Below are 16,766 nucleotides of genomic sequence, written 5' to 3' on the forward strand. Positions count from 1 at the left end.
TACTCCTTTAGGACTCCGAACATGTCCGAGAGATCCTTGACGTGGTCATCCGCCTTGATGCTTTTAACCAGCATGTCGTCTACATAGACCTCTACGGATTTGCGTATAGAAGATCTGAACATGTGGTTGACCAGCCTTTGGTAGGTGGCTCCAGCATTTTTGAGGCCGAAGGGTATGACTTTGTAGCAGTACATGCCGCGATCGATTAGGAAGGATGTGTTTTCCTGATCAGGTTTGTGCATGAGGATCTGATTGTATCCAAAATAGGCGTCCATGAAGCTAAAGAGCTTGTGTCCCGCCGTCGCATCGACGAGCTGATCTATCCTGGGCAGTGGGAAACTGTCTTTGGGACATGCCTTGTTCAGATCGGTGAAGTCCACACACATCCTCTATTTCTCATTGTTCTTCTTCACCATGACTACGTTGGCAAGCCAATTGGGATAGTTGACTTCCCGGATGAACCCGTTGTTTTGCAACTTGGTCACCTCTTCAGCTATGGCTGCATATCTGACCTGATCGTACGACCTTCTCTTCTGACAGACCGGTTTGCATCCCGGGTCAATGTTCAACCTGTGGGTGATCACGTCAGACGATATGTCTGGCATGTCATCGTAAGACTAGGCGAACACTTCTGCATTGGCACGTAGGAAGTCGAGTATGGCCGATCGCTGTGCTGGGCCGAGCTGGGCTCCTACGCAGACGAGCCGATCTGGCGTGTCCTTTGAGATCGGCACTTCTTCCCAGGCCTCGGCCACCTGCCGGAATCAGCGATGGAGTCCAGCTCCTGGGAGTTCGGCGGTTGACCCTTATGCCTGATAGAGGTGGCGTAGCAGGATCGAGCCGAACACTGGTCCCCCTGTATGACGATGCAATCATCGCCTACTGGACACTTGATGAGAAGATTGGCGTAGTGGACTATGCAGTCGAGGTCGACCAGGGCCGGTCTGCCCAGGATAATGTTATAAGCTGATGGTCGCTTGACAACGATGAAGTATGTCATGCAAGTTTTCTTGATTGGCCCATTCCCGAGCGAAAGGGGAAGGTAGATATGTCCGAGGGGTTGAACCACTTATCCCCCTAACCCGATCAAGGCTGGCGTATCAGCTTCTAACTTGTCCTCGCCGATGCCTATCTTCTCAAACGCAGAATGGTATAGGATGTTGACTGAACTTCCCCCGTCGATGAAGGAACGCGCGATGGTGGTTCCGGCTACCTCAGCCACTATGACCACTGGATCATAGTGTGGGAAGATGATCCCGTTTGTCTCACTCGGCTCAAAGGTGATCGGTGCCCAGTCCTTCCATTGTCTTTTGGAAGTGCTGGGCTAACCCGCTTGGATCGACAGGGACTCATGAACATGAGCCGCCTGTCTGACGTACTCCTTCTGGGATCGGTTCGAACTTCCCACGAAGGTTGGGCCTCCGCCGATTGATCCGATGGCGGCGTCCCGGACGTCAATGGTGTTGGTGAGCTTCTTCAGCGCGGCTTTGGGTACCCTAGGTCTGCCGGCCAGGAATTGGTTGATGTTACCTGCCCGGGCAAAAGTCTCAATTCCATCGCGGAGGGCGTAGCAGTCACCCGTGACGTGGCCATGATTGGAATGGTATTTGTAGAAGACGCCCTCCTTGATCTGATCTGGGGTGGTCCCTTGATCTCCCTTGCAGCTGGGAGTTGATCCTTGATCTTGGAGAAGATTGTCTCCAGACCGGCGTTGAGAGGAGTGTACTCCGTATACTGGACGAACTTGGGCCCCTTGCCCAGAAGTTGGCGCGATTCCTCAATCCGAGACTTCTTGGTCTGGACCTGAGGCTTGGGGTTCGCGACTTCTCCCTCCTTCCGCTTGGCCAAGGTCGACTTGGAATTCAAGGCCTCCACCTGAGCATCTCATTCTTCCGCTCGCGCCCATTTGGTGGCTTCAGCAGAAAGCTCATCATAGGTGGAAGGAGGGTTCCTCATCAGATGGGAGCGAAGTCCTCCAACGAGCAGACCTTGCATAAGAGCATTCTTAGCCGATCTGTCGTCGCACTTCGTATATTCAATGTTGAAGCGGATCATATAGGTCTTGAGATTCTCTCCCTTCTGCTGTTTGATGAGCGACATATCGTTCAAGTTGTAGAGTCGTTCGGATACAACCTGATATCTCGTCAAAAAGGCCCTCCAGAGGTCGGAGAAAGAGTCTATAGAGTTCGGTTGGAGAGTTCGGAACCATCCCCGCGCCGATCCCTTCAATGTTGAAGGGAAGATTCTGCATTTTGTAGCTTCAGATGCCTGGCTGGCCTCCATGGCGTATCTGAAGCTGTCAAGATGATCATAGGGGTCCTTAGTCCCGTCATACTGATCCATCTTGGGGGTTTGGTATCCCTGGAGACCTCAGCATCCATGATCCTGTTGGTGTATGGGAGGGGGAGTTCTTCCCCGTGGTCAGTTCTGCCGAGATACCCCCTGGAGACCTCGACCTGGTCGAGCCGATCGTGGACACTCCGAATCTGGTTTTGGACCAAAGTCCGGACCAAATTTTCCACATTAGGTGTGGTTGGCTCAGCTGCTGTCTCCCCCGAGCGCTCGGTTCGGTCATTGAGCCTCTCGTTTACCTGCTAGCGAGTGATCCTTTTGCCTACCGGACGCCGGTCGGACATGACCATGGTAGCTCCCAGACGATCACCCACGGGCCGTCTCCCCGAATGAGTTTCCGATGCGGAAGGACCTTGACTGGTGACAGGGCCGAACCTGCTTCTGACTGGGACCCTGGGTTCGGTCGAACCAGTTGGACTGATAGCCCCCAATCTGGATCAGAGTGAAGGTCGTTGATTTGCGATCGGGTCGGTGCGGTTTCCTCCCAAGCTTTCGGTGGAGTGTTTCCTGAAGGCCTCCTGCTTCTGCTGAAGGAGACGGTGGACGTTCAGGAACTCGACTTGTTCGGCCGGGGGCATATCCTCGAAGTCTGGAAAAGTGTAATCCGGATCCTACCGAGTATGCTGGCTGTCCGGCTCGGCTGGGGTACTCTGCCGAGAAGGGGACGGCGAAAAGACCTCATGCTCAGTTCGGGTCTGACACGATCGGAATCCTGATCTCCCGCTGTTCTCGAGCTGGACGCGATGACGCGCAAGCTCCTCAGCTAGTTCAGCCTGTCTGGCGAGCAGCTCGTTATTCTGCTTGAGAAGTGCATTATCAGCGGCCAGATGTCGTTGATTCTCCTTAAGGAGTTTTTGAGCAACCCTGATCCTTGAAAGGCCTTTGGGTTTTGCTGTTCTGGGGAGTTGTGCTCCCCTTGTCTTCTCAGGTGTCTCAGGCAGATGTTGTTCATCATTCTGGGACGCTCCTGAAGAAGAACTGCTGTCACGAAAGATTGTAGTCATGATGACTTGTTTGAAGGAAGAACTTAGCACTTGTGGTGATGAACACAATGGCTGAAAACGGTCTTCCCACAGACGGCGCCAATCTGTTGATGCAAATTTCTGTAAGACATATGCAACAACTTAGAGATGGTGACTTGGTTGATCCGAAGCCTTACTGGATGATGATGTGAGATCTTCCTGTATGAAAAACAATATCAAAGGAGAGGACCGGTGTGGTACCAGCCAAACACGCTCCGATGATGAAGTCAGTGATGTGTGTTTGGTGGTGTTTGAATATAAGTGAGAAAGCACAAGTGATGTGCTTGGGAGAATGGGAAGAACAAGGTAAATGTTCTGGGTTTATTCTCAGTAAGTAGGGTATGCTCTTAGGTGAATGGAAGTTTTGTGTAAGTGTTTGTCTGGTGAAAGATTGATAGCTAGATCTCTTATTTTGCACATATGAGTTGGTATATATAGGCAAAGGAAATTGTAATGAGTAAGTTACCTGCATGTGGTTGGCTGGTTGAGAAAGATCCACGCGTTCGGTCGTGAACAGTGGCATGCACAGCTACCCACCTCCTTTGCATTCAATGCTGCATTGAATGTAAGTATGGAAGGTTCAGGTGAACTGCCTCAATAGTCATGAATGTGAGCTGGGAAGTCCCATTTGTCAGAAGATCCTATCAGGTGCATTTAAGTATGGCGGTTCGTCCAAACATGATCTTCCTTGGAATGGCGGCAAGAAGCCGAGCCGACCCGAACACATGTCCCTATGCGCGCACATGAAGTCTATGTGCGATCGGATCGGACATAGACTATTAGAACCGAGCCGATACAGCAGGTGGTGATCCCCCCGAGTAGTAGCTGGCTGTGACTAGGGTCCGAGAAGATGTTCCCCCAGCGCCGAGCCGAACCGAACCGGGATGACCAAGCAAAGATGAACACTCAATCCTTTGGAAGATCCTCGGTTCGGGTCGGATCGAGCACGAATGGCTCGCCATGGTGATCCGATCTGAGCCGACAGAGGAAATGTCGAGCTGCGTGATGATGTGGAGGTCAAAGTTTGACCATTGAAAAGTCAAATACTGAAGATGGGTCTGACCAGCCACGTGTCCAGCCATGATTGGCTGTTAGATCGGTGTGGGTTTATCCACAAACAATCACTGAAACCAACAATTGATGGAATACTCTTCCAACCATCCCCACACTTTGATTCTTGAACCACCCAAGTCGCACAAAATGTGTTTAGTAACTTTAGTTTTTGACAGGAAGTGGTTACAGAAAGGTGAGCACACCCACACATTTTGCTGCAAGAGCTTGTGAACCATGCTGGGATTGGAATTGCAGGGGGTGAGCACGGCCAATTTTTATTTCCCCAAATACCGAATGTCAACTTTAGAGTGTGTTTTGACAATTTTACTCCTAAAATTTGTCATATGAGTGGTACATGATCAATTTTGACCAAAAAATGAAATGGATTCAACGGAAAGGACTAAGGTGAAAATATTTTTATTAAAAAAGTTTGAGGACCTTTTACTTTATAAAATGAATTCATAAACCAAAGTAGGAATCGAAAAAAAAAAAAAAAAAGAAGAAGCTTAAGACTGACAATGCTGGGGGTGGAGCTGCTGGTGTGTCCAGAAGGTGGCGAACTGCTCAAATGGGTGCTTGAGACTGACAACACCAGTACACCACCACCAAAGACTGTGAAGAAAAAGCTTGGGAAAAGCCATGGTTGAGTTTAAGGTGGTGATAATTGGCAAATCTCTTAAAATGCTGTTTGTTTTTCTGAAGAAGCAGACACTCTCCATTGGGTTTTTTATAGAGAAAATATGTAGGAAGGTTATGAGGACTTGGAAGCTTCTAAATAAGTTTGATGAGTTGTGGTGCAGGAAGTGTGGAAAACAGGAAAACCAGTAGTTAGTTGACCTTCCAAATTTAGTTGGTTTCAAATTCAAACCCAAATTAACTTAAAAGAATGGCTTAAACTCACGCAAGCCACAGCTCATCTAAGTCATCATCTTTATGCCAATAGGCCCAATATGCTATCGAACTAACCAAATTAATTAAGAGAAACAAAGATATATAATAGCGCCCACATCGATCGATCTGGTTCTGATATGTTGACATGGCTAAGGAAGTATTTAATTCAGTCCTATGTCATAGCTTTGAAGATTTTTCAATTCAGTTTAATCCAACGTAATTTTTCCCCAATTTTTTCTTGCTTAAAATTAAGGATAATTAGTTTTAGGGAAAAAAAAAACTTGATAAAGGTGTCTATAACCATATATACTGCCAGCAGCATTGTAGAAAATTCCTGAATGTAGAGGTATTTTGTTAACTGTGAAATCAATATGTTCTGTAATCTGATATATAATTCGTTTTTTGTGAGACAATTTAGTCCATTGATTTTTTTTTTTTTTTTTGTTCGGAGTTGGTACTTGGTCCATTGATTTATTCACCAGCTCTGATATTTCATTTCTTTAGGACAATTAATTAGTCCATTGATTTATTAAATGTATTGCATATAAAGAATGGATACTTAGAAGAGACATCTTTCCTTACTGGATCAAGAGAAATTACACGAAATCAGGAAAATTGTTGTAAGGTTTGAGTAAATTAAGGACTTATGTCACTGCCTCAAGCCAAGTACTTCCATAACTTTGGTGTCCTAGCTAATTAATAGTCATTCTGTAATCTGTAAAGAGGATGTCAACATTTTAATTTTTAAGGGAAAAGTGGACAGCATATTGTTGAGGCCCACCTTTGCTGTGCGGTCCAATAATATGCACATTTCTTTTTTTCATAATCACCCCTCCAAAAATTAGGCAAATAGAAAATTGTTTAACCATATCATTATTATCATTTAAGTATTTTGTGGAAATACTATTCTGAGGTATTAATAACCGACATGCGGCAAAATTTGAGTCCAACACGGAATCAATTATATTAAGTGACATGAAACATGCATATGAGACAAATAAATTGGGCCTAATTGATATATTGGCCACCTTTTTTTTTTTTTTTAAAGAAAATAATAACATTGTATTAAAATAATAAAAAAGACAGAGAGAATACAAGGTTATAGTAAGAAACCCTACAACACTTTGATATCATGGTAAAATTTGAGTATACAACCTAAAACTAATTGGGAAGGCCCATGATACTATATATTATAGTGCAAGGCTTGAATTTTTGATGTGAGATTTTATAATTTCAACCGTTTTTAATTTGAAAGATCCTTAAATTGAAAATTAAAAAATGGGCAGTTTGAATCAACTATATCATATTGTTGTCACACTTATATATATGACCATAAAAATGGAATGTACTGTTAACACATCTTTAGGATGAAAATTAGAATAAAATAACTTAAAGTACTAACTTTTGAACACATATTAAATAACTAGAGATATTTTTACATATATAACTATAAATGCTTCAAAATTTTGCAAGATATTGGGAGAAACTAACATTAGATAATGACCAAATTTTATTGCTTACAATATTTGATTGTGCAATCTAAGATGCTTCAAAAATCCAATTGGTAAAATATTTGATAGCACATAGGGCTTCTCAATCTTCTCACTTTTTCAGTCTCGATCTCAATATAGTTGTTAGAGTTGTGGCACTTTTCTTACTCATGGTTCACATATCTCATTGAGTTTCCTTCACACCGCCCCCTCATAAATTGCAAGTAGTTCGCTGATGTGTATGTTGAAAATAACAAATCAAATGCATTAGAATAATGGGACCATGTCAAAATGTTAATTTTTATTTCAATTCTGTCAGTTTTTATCCTAATTTTATCTTTTATCTCTTTGTTTATCCTTAAGTGGAGGACCATAGTGTTCAGTTCTTGTTAAGTCAAATTAATTCAGAAATAACAATCTTCACTTCTTCCGGTAATTGAGAGTGTGCGTATTGTGAGTTAACAACATGTCCTTTTTTCATGTCTGGTTGTTAATTTGAAAACTCAACACCAACAGTCTTGTGATCGAAAAATTAGTACTTGGTTATTTCTGTTCATATATAGTGAGTGAATGGTTGGCTTAAAAAGAATGATGTTTGTGTGCAGCAATATTTGTCAGATAGACAGATACTATATCGTTTGGATATTACCAGGCTAAAGGGGATATTTGTTTCTTGGACAACACTCATTATGAGAATTTTATGTATTGGTTCACTTCTATTCAAGTATTCAGTTTATACATCTGACGTATGGTCTTGTGATCGAAAAATAAGTTTCAATTCATAATACAACAATAACAGGAATACAATAACAAATGGCTACAATAGATATTGAGGACATATGTGAAATCCAAAAAATAACAGAATGATGAAGATAACATCCATACATACACTATATATAATAAGCCACCATCAAACATAAGAGGCATCCAGTACATCCAAGAAATTAGATAGTTGTAGTAAGCAGAATCATGACATGAGAGTGATATATATATATATATATATATATATCTCAAGTGGTTCGATCAATTTGATGGGGGTGGGGAGAGGAATGGAATGGTTGGAATTGTTGATGGAATATTAGTGGGGAATGAAGGGCTTGTTGTTGGCAATGTGGGGAGTGGGTTGGCTGGCAATGGAGGTAGTGTTGTGGGCAATCCTGATTTTGGGAAAGATGGGATTTGAGAGGTTGGGAATGGTGGCAGAGTTGGTGTCTTTGGTAGTGTAGGCAATTGGGTAGAGGGCAATGGCGGCAATGTGGGTTTTGGAAGAATTGGGGCAGTTGGAAGAGTGGGCAAGGGGGTTGAGGGCAGGGGTGGCAAGGTGGCCTTGGGCAGTGTTGGTAGTGAGGGCAATGGAGGTAATGTGGACTTTGGCAGAGATGGAATTGTAGGCACTGTCAATGCTGTGGGTGGAGCTGCTGGTGTGTCCAGAAGGTGGCGAGCTGCGAGGCTCATATGGGCGGTTGAGAATGACAACACCGCCACCAAAGACAGAATGAAGAAAAGCTTGGGAAAGGCCATGGTTGAGTTTAAGGGAGGTGCTTTGGCAAATCTCTCTTGAAATGATGTTTGTTTTTCTGAAGAACCAGACACTCTCAATTGGGATTTTATAGAGAAAATATGTAGGAAGACTACGAGGACTTGGAAGCATCTACATGAGTTTGATGGGTTGTAGTAGCAGGAAGTACGAAAAAGAACTAGTTAGCTCACCTCCCTAACTTAATTGATTCCATAGTCAAAACCAAAAAAGGAACGGCTTAAAGGCAAGTCTTACGCAAAAGAGAGCAGTTTTGCTCACCCTTTTGACTCAGGGTGAGCAAACTGCTCTCTATATAATTAGATTTATTGGATTTTATTTCATGTTTACTTGGGCCAAGAGGCCCAAAACTCACTTTAGCTAGTGTTTTAATTTTTTTTTGTTGTGTGAATCTTTAGCCCGTTGTTGCACTAAAAACAAATAAATTAATATTCTTGTTCATCAAGAAATTCTCAACTCACTCTTGCCAAAAATTATGAAAGCCAATTTAAAATAAAAATCATGACTCATACAGTCATACTTATTTATATTTATTATTTATTATTATTATGGAATATAGTCAATACAAAGATCAACAATAGCAATGACATTGATGAGCATTGCCTACTTTCTTGCAGAATCCTCCTTTTTCACATTCAACTATGCAATATTCCCAACATTTACCATTCTTGTCCGGGTCGTCATCCACACCAGGCACACAATTTCCAAGTTCCCGATGATTATTACAACACCTAGAATCAATTTCTTGAGCAATCGCCATTTTGCAAACTGGAATTGAAAACAAATTAAGTATTAGTTTTTCAAAATTAATGGTCATTATCGTATAATCACACTCATAACATTACGAGATATATTCTTTGGACAAAAAACAGTGCAAATGGACTTAATTACATAATAAAAATCATAATAACACTGACAAAAGAAAGAAAGTGTATGGGTTTGCTAGTACTTAAACAAAGCCTAGCTAAATGCGTGGATGCACATGAATGTTAGACCGTACGTAGGAACTTCAAATAATAGATTCTTATAGTGGAAAAGTTAAAAAAACCATTAAGTCACATGAACATATGAAATAAATAAAAATCAATAAAAACTTGACCCATAGAAAGAAGAAGCGTAGATGCATGGGTATTCTACTACTGGAACAACCCTAATAGTTTGCATGCACATGGAATATGTTAGACTATAGAAAATTGAAAAGGCTTAGACAACGATAATATGATTCAAGATCATTGAAACAAACGTACCTGCACTGAATAAAAGCATCAACATAAGGACAAAAGATGCGAATGTAACCTTAGTCATCTTTTTTCCTGAGAATTAATTCACTTCTCCACTTCTTTTGTTGAAATTGTTGCAATAGTCTGCAGTATATATAGTCAGAAATAAGAAGTAGATAGCTAAAATAACCTATATATATGGATATTAAAGCATAATTAAATTGCAATGAAACTCCCTAATAAATGCATTTTATAGAGTTAAGAATATATTTAAAGTTAAATTAAAAATTAATTACAATAAATTACAATGAAATCGCAAAATATATGGTCATAATGATCAAAATAACTTCAATATATGGTAACTTCAATATATGGTCCTAATGAAATCATAAATTGTATACACTACTCTTCACCAAAAAAAAAGTAATACAATACACTTAAAGGGAATTAATTACCTAGGTTGTCATATATGGTAATTATCCAAGGATATCATGGGACCCACATCAAGGCTTTGTGGTTGGACACTTGGACAGAGAGAAGAAAGTTCATTTTATGGCTTGAGCATGTGTAGGATATAATCATCATTTTGGGCATCAGATGACCTTGAAAATTAACACTAGGTTATAATGAACTAATGGGGTGTATTCAATATAGAATGTAAAAGACTTTCGTGGAATTAGAAAGTCTATGAGTATTCAATCTAGACTTTTAATTAAAAGTCTATAAAAGTTATGTACAATTAGAAAAATTATTGGGTATAACCGATATACCGCCACATAGTGTAACCAATCCAATGTGTAAGGGTATTGTTGAACAACATGTTTATATTTGTAAGGTATAATATTAATAACAGCCACTCATATTATAACACATAGGTTGGCTATATCACGTGGCAGTGTATCGGTTATACATAATAATTTCTCGTAGTATTCAATTAAAATTTTTAAAAGTTTATGAAAATCTTGTAATATTCAGTCAAGACTTTTAACAAGTTTACAAAATTCTAGTAGCATGCAAAACGTCATTGACTTTCAAGGATTTTATTAAATAGTGGAATTTTGTAGACTTTGAGGTGTGAGGTATACATACTAAACTCCATTTTTCCATGCCTCCTCCAAAGATTTCGGTGGATTTCATTCCCTAGCAACTGCTCAAACTTGCTGTTTTATGAAATTCTCTTCCACATGTATGCCCACCAAATTCAAACTCGAGATTTTATAAAAGTGGAAACTCTATTTTGCATTTCATATATCCAATGTACTTTCTTCAATAATCTCTAGAAAAATAGAAATCAAAATACCAGACACAAACCATCTTGTTTGTGGTTATTAATTTGTTTTGGGGTTTTTTCTTTATCTTGAGTTTTTGGATTTTGTTGGAATACGATAATATACTAACTATAAAGCTAATTTACAATTTTAGAAGGAAGCAAAGAAATAGTAAACGAAACCAGACAATCTTGGCAGACCACCATCTAGTAGATCGCCTCAAATATTTGGGCTCCTTCACATTTTGGTATTGAGTGTTAAGAGAAACATTCTGAAATAAACCATCTTAATGATGTATTGGGGCTTAATTTCATCCATTCATAAAAAACGAAAACAAGATTATAACAAAGTCTTTGGTTTGGCTTTGGCCTTTATATTGGAACCCTTTCAACAAACAGTCACAATATATATAACAAAGTTCGACATTATATTTCAGTATTTTTAATTAATCATTTTTAAAACACAAGGTGTCCCTCAAAATTGAATAGATTAATTTTATTCACTGTAGTCGTTGAATATATATACAGAGTGTAGTTGTTCTATTCTATTGTTACAAGGACTCTAGAAGATAAGAAGGTGTTGAATCCGAAATTTCTCAAAGAGAAATTAGGTCAACAATAATAAAGATTATTGCATGATCAGCATCTGATGTGGAACTGATTGAGTGATTGAATTTTCCTTGTTGTCTTGTTGAAGCTTTAATTCCTCACTAAGGGGAGGGGGGAATTTCCTGAAAAAAATTCTCCGATGCTATAGTCAGAGAAAGGAAATTCTCAAATTGGTAAATAATGAATTTTTCACATACCTGTTATCGACGATTTCCATGGGTTTTATAGAGAATTTTCCCATTAATTTTCGGATTTTGTCTGTTACTCTTACCTTTCAGAAATCGTGAAATTAATAGTGGAAATCATGATATTTTCTCCCATAAATGTATTGACCTGTTGACTTTGGTGATAATGTGAGGAGTTATCTCCCATGTTTTTCTCCTCATTAAATCGTCCAATTAATTTCCGTTATTATTTCTATAATAAATATAAAAAATAATGATCATTCTTAATTATTTATTTTAAACTTCTAATTAATTGTGAATTTATTTTATAGGACTGGGTTTCCTTTATTGCAAATAGAAAATTGCCACGTGTCATGATGATTTTTCGCTCAACAAAAGGCTATACAATTCTAAGTTAACCAAAACAATATAGCTATAGAGCAGTAGATACACGTTAACATCAGATAAGACAATGAGGCAGAGTTATTACTTATTAGCACACCACAGCGTGTTTATCAATTTGCCAACAGTTAATTTGTTCCTAATCCTGGCTCATGGAACTGCATGATGTTTGTGTGCAGCATTAATATTTGTCAGATAGACAGATACTATATTGTTTGGATATTACGTACCATGCTAATTATAGGGCATTAATATCCCTATTTGTTGTTGAACAACTCAAGGGCTTTTAATATAAGGTACATTAACTTTAAGTATTAAATTATAATGTTTTTTCATTTTAACTACTAAAATATTTATGTCATTTCACTTTAGGTACTAAATTTCAGTTTAGGTACCTATTTGATTTGTTGTTTTTTTAATATTTGCAAGGCTTAAACTTTAATATTTAGTCTTTGGATTATAGGATTTCATCTCCCAAACTTAAATCAAAAGTATGAAACCCTTAAAAATTTAGATTTTTTATAAATTTTAAATAGTCACAACTGTGACTGTTCGACAATTACAACTGTAACTGTTCAACAGTCACAACTGTATAACAAACTGATTTGTGACCTAATCCAAAATGTTTTACTCTAGGTTAGTACCTAAACTAAAAAAAATTAGTGTCTTACTGCTTTATTAAAAAATATTGACATTTGGTATTTAATCATAATTTTCTATTTAATATATTGCTATAAAAAAAAAATTTATCAATTCATAATATACCAATAACAAGAATACAATAACAAACTGCTACAATAGATATCGAGTACATATGTGAAACCCTAAACATAACAGATCGAATCATGAAAATAATATCCTCACAAGCTCTCTAAGACGCAATCACACAAGTATACATAGACTAAATATAATAAGCCATGCACCATCAAACATACGAGCCATCCAGCACATCCAAGCTAGAAATTAGATGGTTGTAGTAAGCAAATTCATGACATGACAGTGATCAACACATCTCAAGTAGTACGTACGTTCCATCAATTTGATGGGGATGGGGAGAGGGATGGAATGGTTGGGATTGTTGATGGAATAGTAGTGGGAATTGAAGGTATTGTTGTTGGCAATGTGGGGAGTGGGTTGGCTGGCAATGGAGGTAGAGTTGTGGGCAATGCTGATTTTGGCAAAGATGGGATTAATGGTGGCAGAGTTTGTGTGGTTGGGAGTGGAGGCAATTGTGGCAATGTGGGCTTTGGCTGAGTTGGGGAATTTGGAAGTGTAGGCAAGGGAATAGAGGGCAGCGGCGGCAACGTGGCCTTGGGCAGTGTTGGTAGTGAGGGCAATGGAGGCAATGTGGACTTTGGCAGAGATGGAATTGTAGGCACTGTCAATGCTGGGGGTGGAGCAGCTGCTGGTGTGTCCAAAAGGTGGCGAGCTGCTTGGCTCATATGTGTGCCTGAGAGTGACAACACCACCACCAAGGACAGAGTGAAGAAAAGCTTAAGAAAAGCCATGGTTGAGTTTAAGGAGGTACTGCTTTGGCAAATCTCGATCTTGAAATGTTGTTTCTTTTCTGAAGAAGCAGACAGCCTCCATTGGGTTTTTATAGAGAAAATACTTGGGAAGACTATGAGGGCTTGGACTTTGGAAACATGTACATGATCGAGTTTGATGAGTTGTGGTTGCAGGAAAGGTGGAAAACAGGAAAAGCACAAGTTAGCTCACCTCCCTAACTTAATTGGTTCAAAATTCAAAACCAAACTAAACTCAAAGAATGGCTCAAACTCACGCCAGCGTCTACTCATCTATAGGACAATAGGCTATTAAATTAACTAACCAAAGAGCTCCAAAAATATCGTGGGTCCCACATCAAGGTTATGTTGTTGGAGACTTGGACATAGCTAAGAAAGTCCATTTGATGGCCTGAGCAGTTGAGCTGCATGTCATTATGTGTCACGTAGGATATAATTAATTAATCATCAATTTGGGCATTAGATGGCCTTGATAATGTACTCAGTGACATTACATAATTTACATTAGATGGCATTGTGCAAGCAAAATAATTTACGCTCATGATTGCTGAATATGGAAATAAAAGATGTAATTTTATTGGTCAAGTATGAAACACAACATGTTGTCCTAATTTAGGTTAGCTTAGAACTAATTAAGTCTTACAAAGGCCCTCTCCTGAAATAAAAATCAGTGAGGAAGACATAGCTTGGTACCAATCCCTGGCACAATGGGCCTACCAATGACCACCTTCAATGCCCTCTTTAGCATCCCAAACCCTTCATTTCCACCACCCAAGCCTTGCACCCAAAGCACATTCTTAGTCCTCCCACCCACTGTCACCATCTCAGCCCTCAACACCCTCCCTTTCACAGACTTGAGTGCCCTTGTCATGTCCGATATTAGCCCCGGCCTATCCTCACAGCTCAATGTAGCCTTCACAAGCCCTTGTTTCTGTCCTTCACATTGTTCCAAACTCAACTTGTCAACCCCACCGGGTAAAATGCACTCGTCTCTTTCACCACCACGACATGCTGCTTCAACCTCTGCTACTGCCTTCTTCAGCTCCCTTACCCGACGGACTGTCTCTGAAAGCACAGAAGCCTTGTCCATCTGTATTTCACAAAATATTTCACGTACGTAAGAGAAATCACTCTTGCGAAATATCTTACATGTTCTGTTGTCAGATTATAAATTCAAATATGATTCCACCTAATCAATTAAGAGTACGTCTGATTCACAATCTGGCCTGGCAGGAAAAATTTCCCTTTTGTGGGAAGTGAACCTATAATTTATGTGTTCAACTGCATGTTAAGTAAAATTACTTTGATTAAGTTTGGGAGGATGGTACGAAGAGTGGCATATTGACCATTGATTCGCATCCTTCGTCTTTTCTCTGAGTCACTGTGTTTCTTGGCGGCAAGTAGTTTGGATTCTGCCTTTGATTTTGGCTTAAACAAGTTTTTGCAGTAGATGGTGTTCATAATTGGGTTTACTCCTTGGCCTTGGGGAAAGCCAATTTGCTTCCGATAATAACTTTGGATGGGCTGCATATCTTGCTCTGGCTAGCCACAATTACCTGCCTAAAACATTGTACCACCAGAAGATGATGTAATTTGAAAAACGTTACAAAATCCAATCTTAAACAGAAAGTAAATAGAACAGAATAAATTGGAAAAAAAAAAAAAAAGGCTCATACAGAGATTTGCACACAAAGAGGGATGCTACCTTTTTTCTTTTGGGTACAATAGGGATATATGCTACCTTTTATTTGTAGAAAACCATGAAAGAATAGCATAAAAGCAATGGAGGGAAAGACAAATTTGTCTTTTATATAGGAAATGTTCTGTAATGAGAGCTTTCAAATATGAGATTAACTGTATCTGAAAACTGTATAATATTGCCCATTAATTGAAGCAAATTAATGCTATGATGAAAATATATTTGCATCTAAATGTGGCACATCCAACCTAATGAATGACATTTACTATTCAGGGTAATTACTTAGGAATAGGATACGATTCTCTGCTGATCTGCTGATCTTGCAATCTAAATATGGGTTTACTATATATCCCCTTCCGTTGAGTATACCTCATCTTAAATATAATGAGGTATGACTTGTGAAACACACTCCACATTGTAATTTGATAATCGAAGCTGTTTAATTTCTAAGTCTCTATACGTGAATCATCCTTACAAAAAATTAGGTAAATCAGAAATCACTAAGACATCTAATTGTGATAGAATAAATAGATGAATATTGTCATAATGTCATTCCTTAAACACTTGAAATGATGACCTTTAATCAAATGGTTAAACGATTTTCAATTTGTTAAATTTTTTGCAAGGATGATCCTTGTATAACTTAGAAAATAAACGGCTTCAATCATCAAATTACAATGTGGAGTGGGTCCCACAAGTCATACTTTATTATGTTTAAGATGAGATATACCTCAATGGAATAGGCCTCATATATATATATATATATTTATATTTTAGAGGTGTCGAGAGGCCCGTGTCGTTCTAGCCTAGCCCATTTAAGTTAGCTCCATTTGTGCTTCATGTTGTGCTCGTGTTAGCTTATTTAATAATCTTATAATGCTCATGTAGGCTCGCATATCTAAGACCTAGCTAGGCCAAGCCATCCAATGGTCTGCAACTCATTTGTGCTCGTGTTGTGCATGTTTGTGCCATGCCTTAAACAGGCTAAGTCCACGAGCCCTTATTTTTTATCATGGGAAGGGGGAATCCAACTTGGGATCTCTCCTTAACAGTGGGGAGAGAAATACTACTAAATTAAAAGCTAGTTGGTTTTTTTTTTTTTTAGGTTAAAATTTATTTTATATAATTTTTTCTTACTTATAATTAAATATTAATTTTTTGGTAGAAAATTTCCTTAAAAAGAAAAAAATAATAATGATAATAGGTTGTGCCTAGCTCGAACCTATTTCGTACTCATGCTTGTGTCGTGTTTGGCCAGTGTGGTGTCATGTCTAATGAGCTAAAAACTTTAGTCTAACTCGATATGAAGGCATTGATGAGTGGAAGAGCAATGAATATGCCCCGAGAAAACTCAAATGATACCCTAGGCCATTTTGATTTGTTGTACCATATTTGGTACTTTACCATTTTGTCACCTCTGGATTTTCGCCATTAGAGTTTGTTTTTTGCTTGGAAACCTCCAATTTGGTACCCATTGGACATGTACAAACAAAACCGGAAGTGGATCCTCTACTTGGATTCTTCCTTGCTAGGA

The 16,766-nt window shown here is 39.2% G+C and overlaps 2 protein-coding genes across 2 annotated transcripts; both read right to left on the reverse strand.

Moving 5' to 3' along the window:
- Nucleotides 1-7,831: 7,831 nt before the first annotated feature.
- Nucleotides 7,832-8,329, reverse strand: LOC147284136 (uncharacterized). Its single transcript, XM_086245426.1, has one exon. The coding sequence runs from the start codon at nt 8,327-8,329 to the stop codon at nt 7,832-7,834; it is 498 nt and encodes a 165-aa protein (XP_086101552.1).
- Nucleotides 8,330-14,200: 5,871 nt separating this feature from the next.
- On the reverse strand, nt 14,201-15,063 carry LOC147284137 (transcription factor bHLH131-like protein). Its single transcript, XM_086245656.1, has 2 exons — nt 14,836-15,063; nt 14,201-14,623 (listed from the first exon to the last, which is right to left on the reverse strand). Exons 1-2 carry the CDS (start codon nt 15,061-15,063, stop codon nt 14,201-14,203), a joined length of 651 nt encoding a protein of 216 aa, XP_086101782.1.
- Between the last annotated feature and the right edge of the window lie 1,703 nt (nt 15,064-16,766).

The sequence above is a fragment of the Dryas octopetala genome, chromosome 5 (genome assembly GCF_963921425.1).
Source record: "Dryas octopetala chromosome 5, drDryOcto1.1, whole genome shotgun sequence".
NCBI classification, from domain to species: Eukaryota; Viridiplantae; Streptophyta; class Magnoliopsida; order Rosales; family Rosaceae; genus Dryas; species Dryas octopetala.

Excerpts from the sequence above, each read along its gene's own strand:
- LOC147284136 (XM_086245426.1), bottom strand. The coding sequence starts at position 8,329 with ATGGCCTTTCCCAAGCTTTTCTTCATTCTGTCTTTGGTGGCGGTGTTG.
- LOC147284137 (XM_086245656.1), bottom strand. The coding sequence starts at position 15,063 with ATGCAGCCCATCCAAAGTTATTATCGGAAGCAAATTGGCTTTCCCCAA. Across the intron at positions 14,624-14,835 it reads TCCTCCCAAACTTAATCAAA|ATGGACAAGGCTTCTGTGCT; the intron begins GTAATTTTACTT and ends TGTGAAATACAG.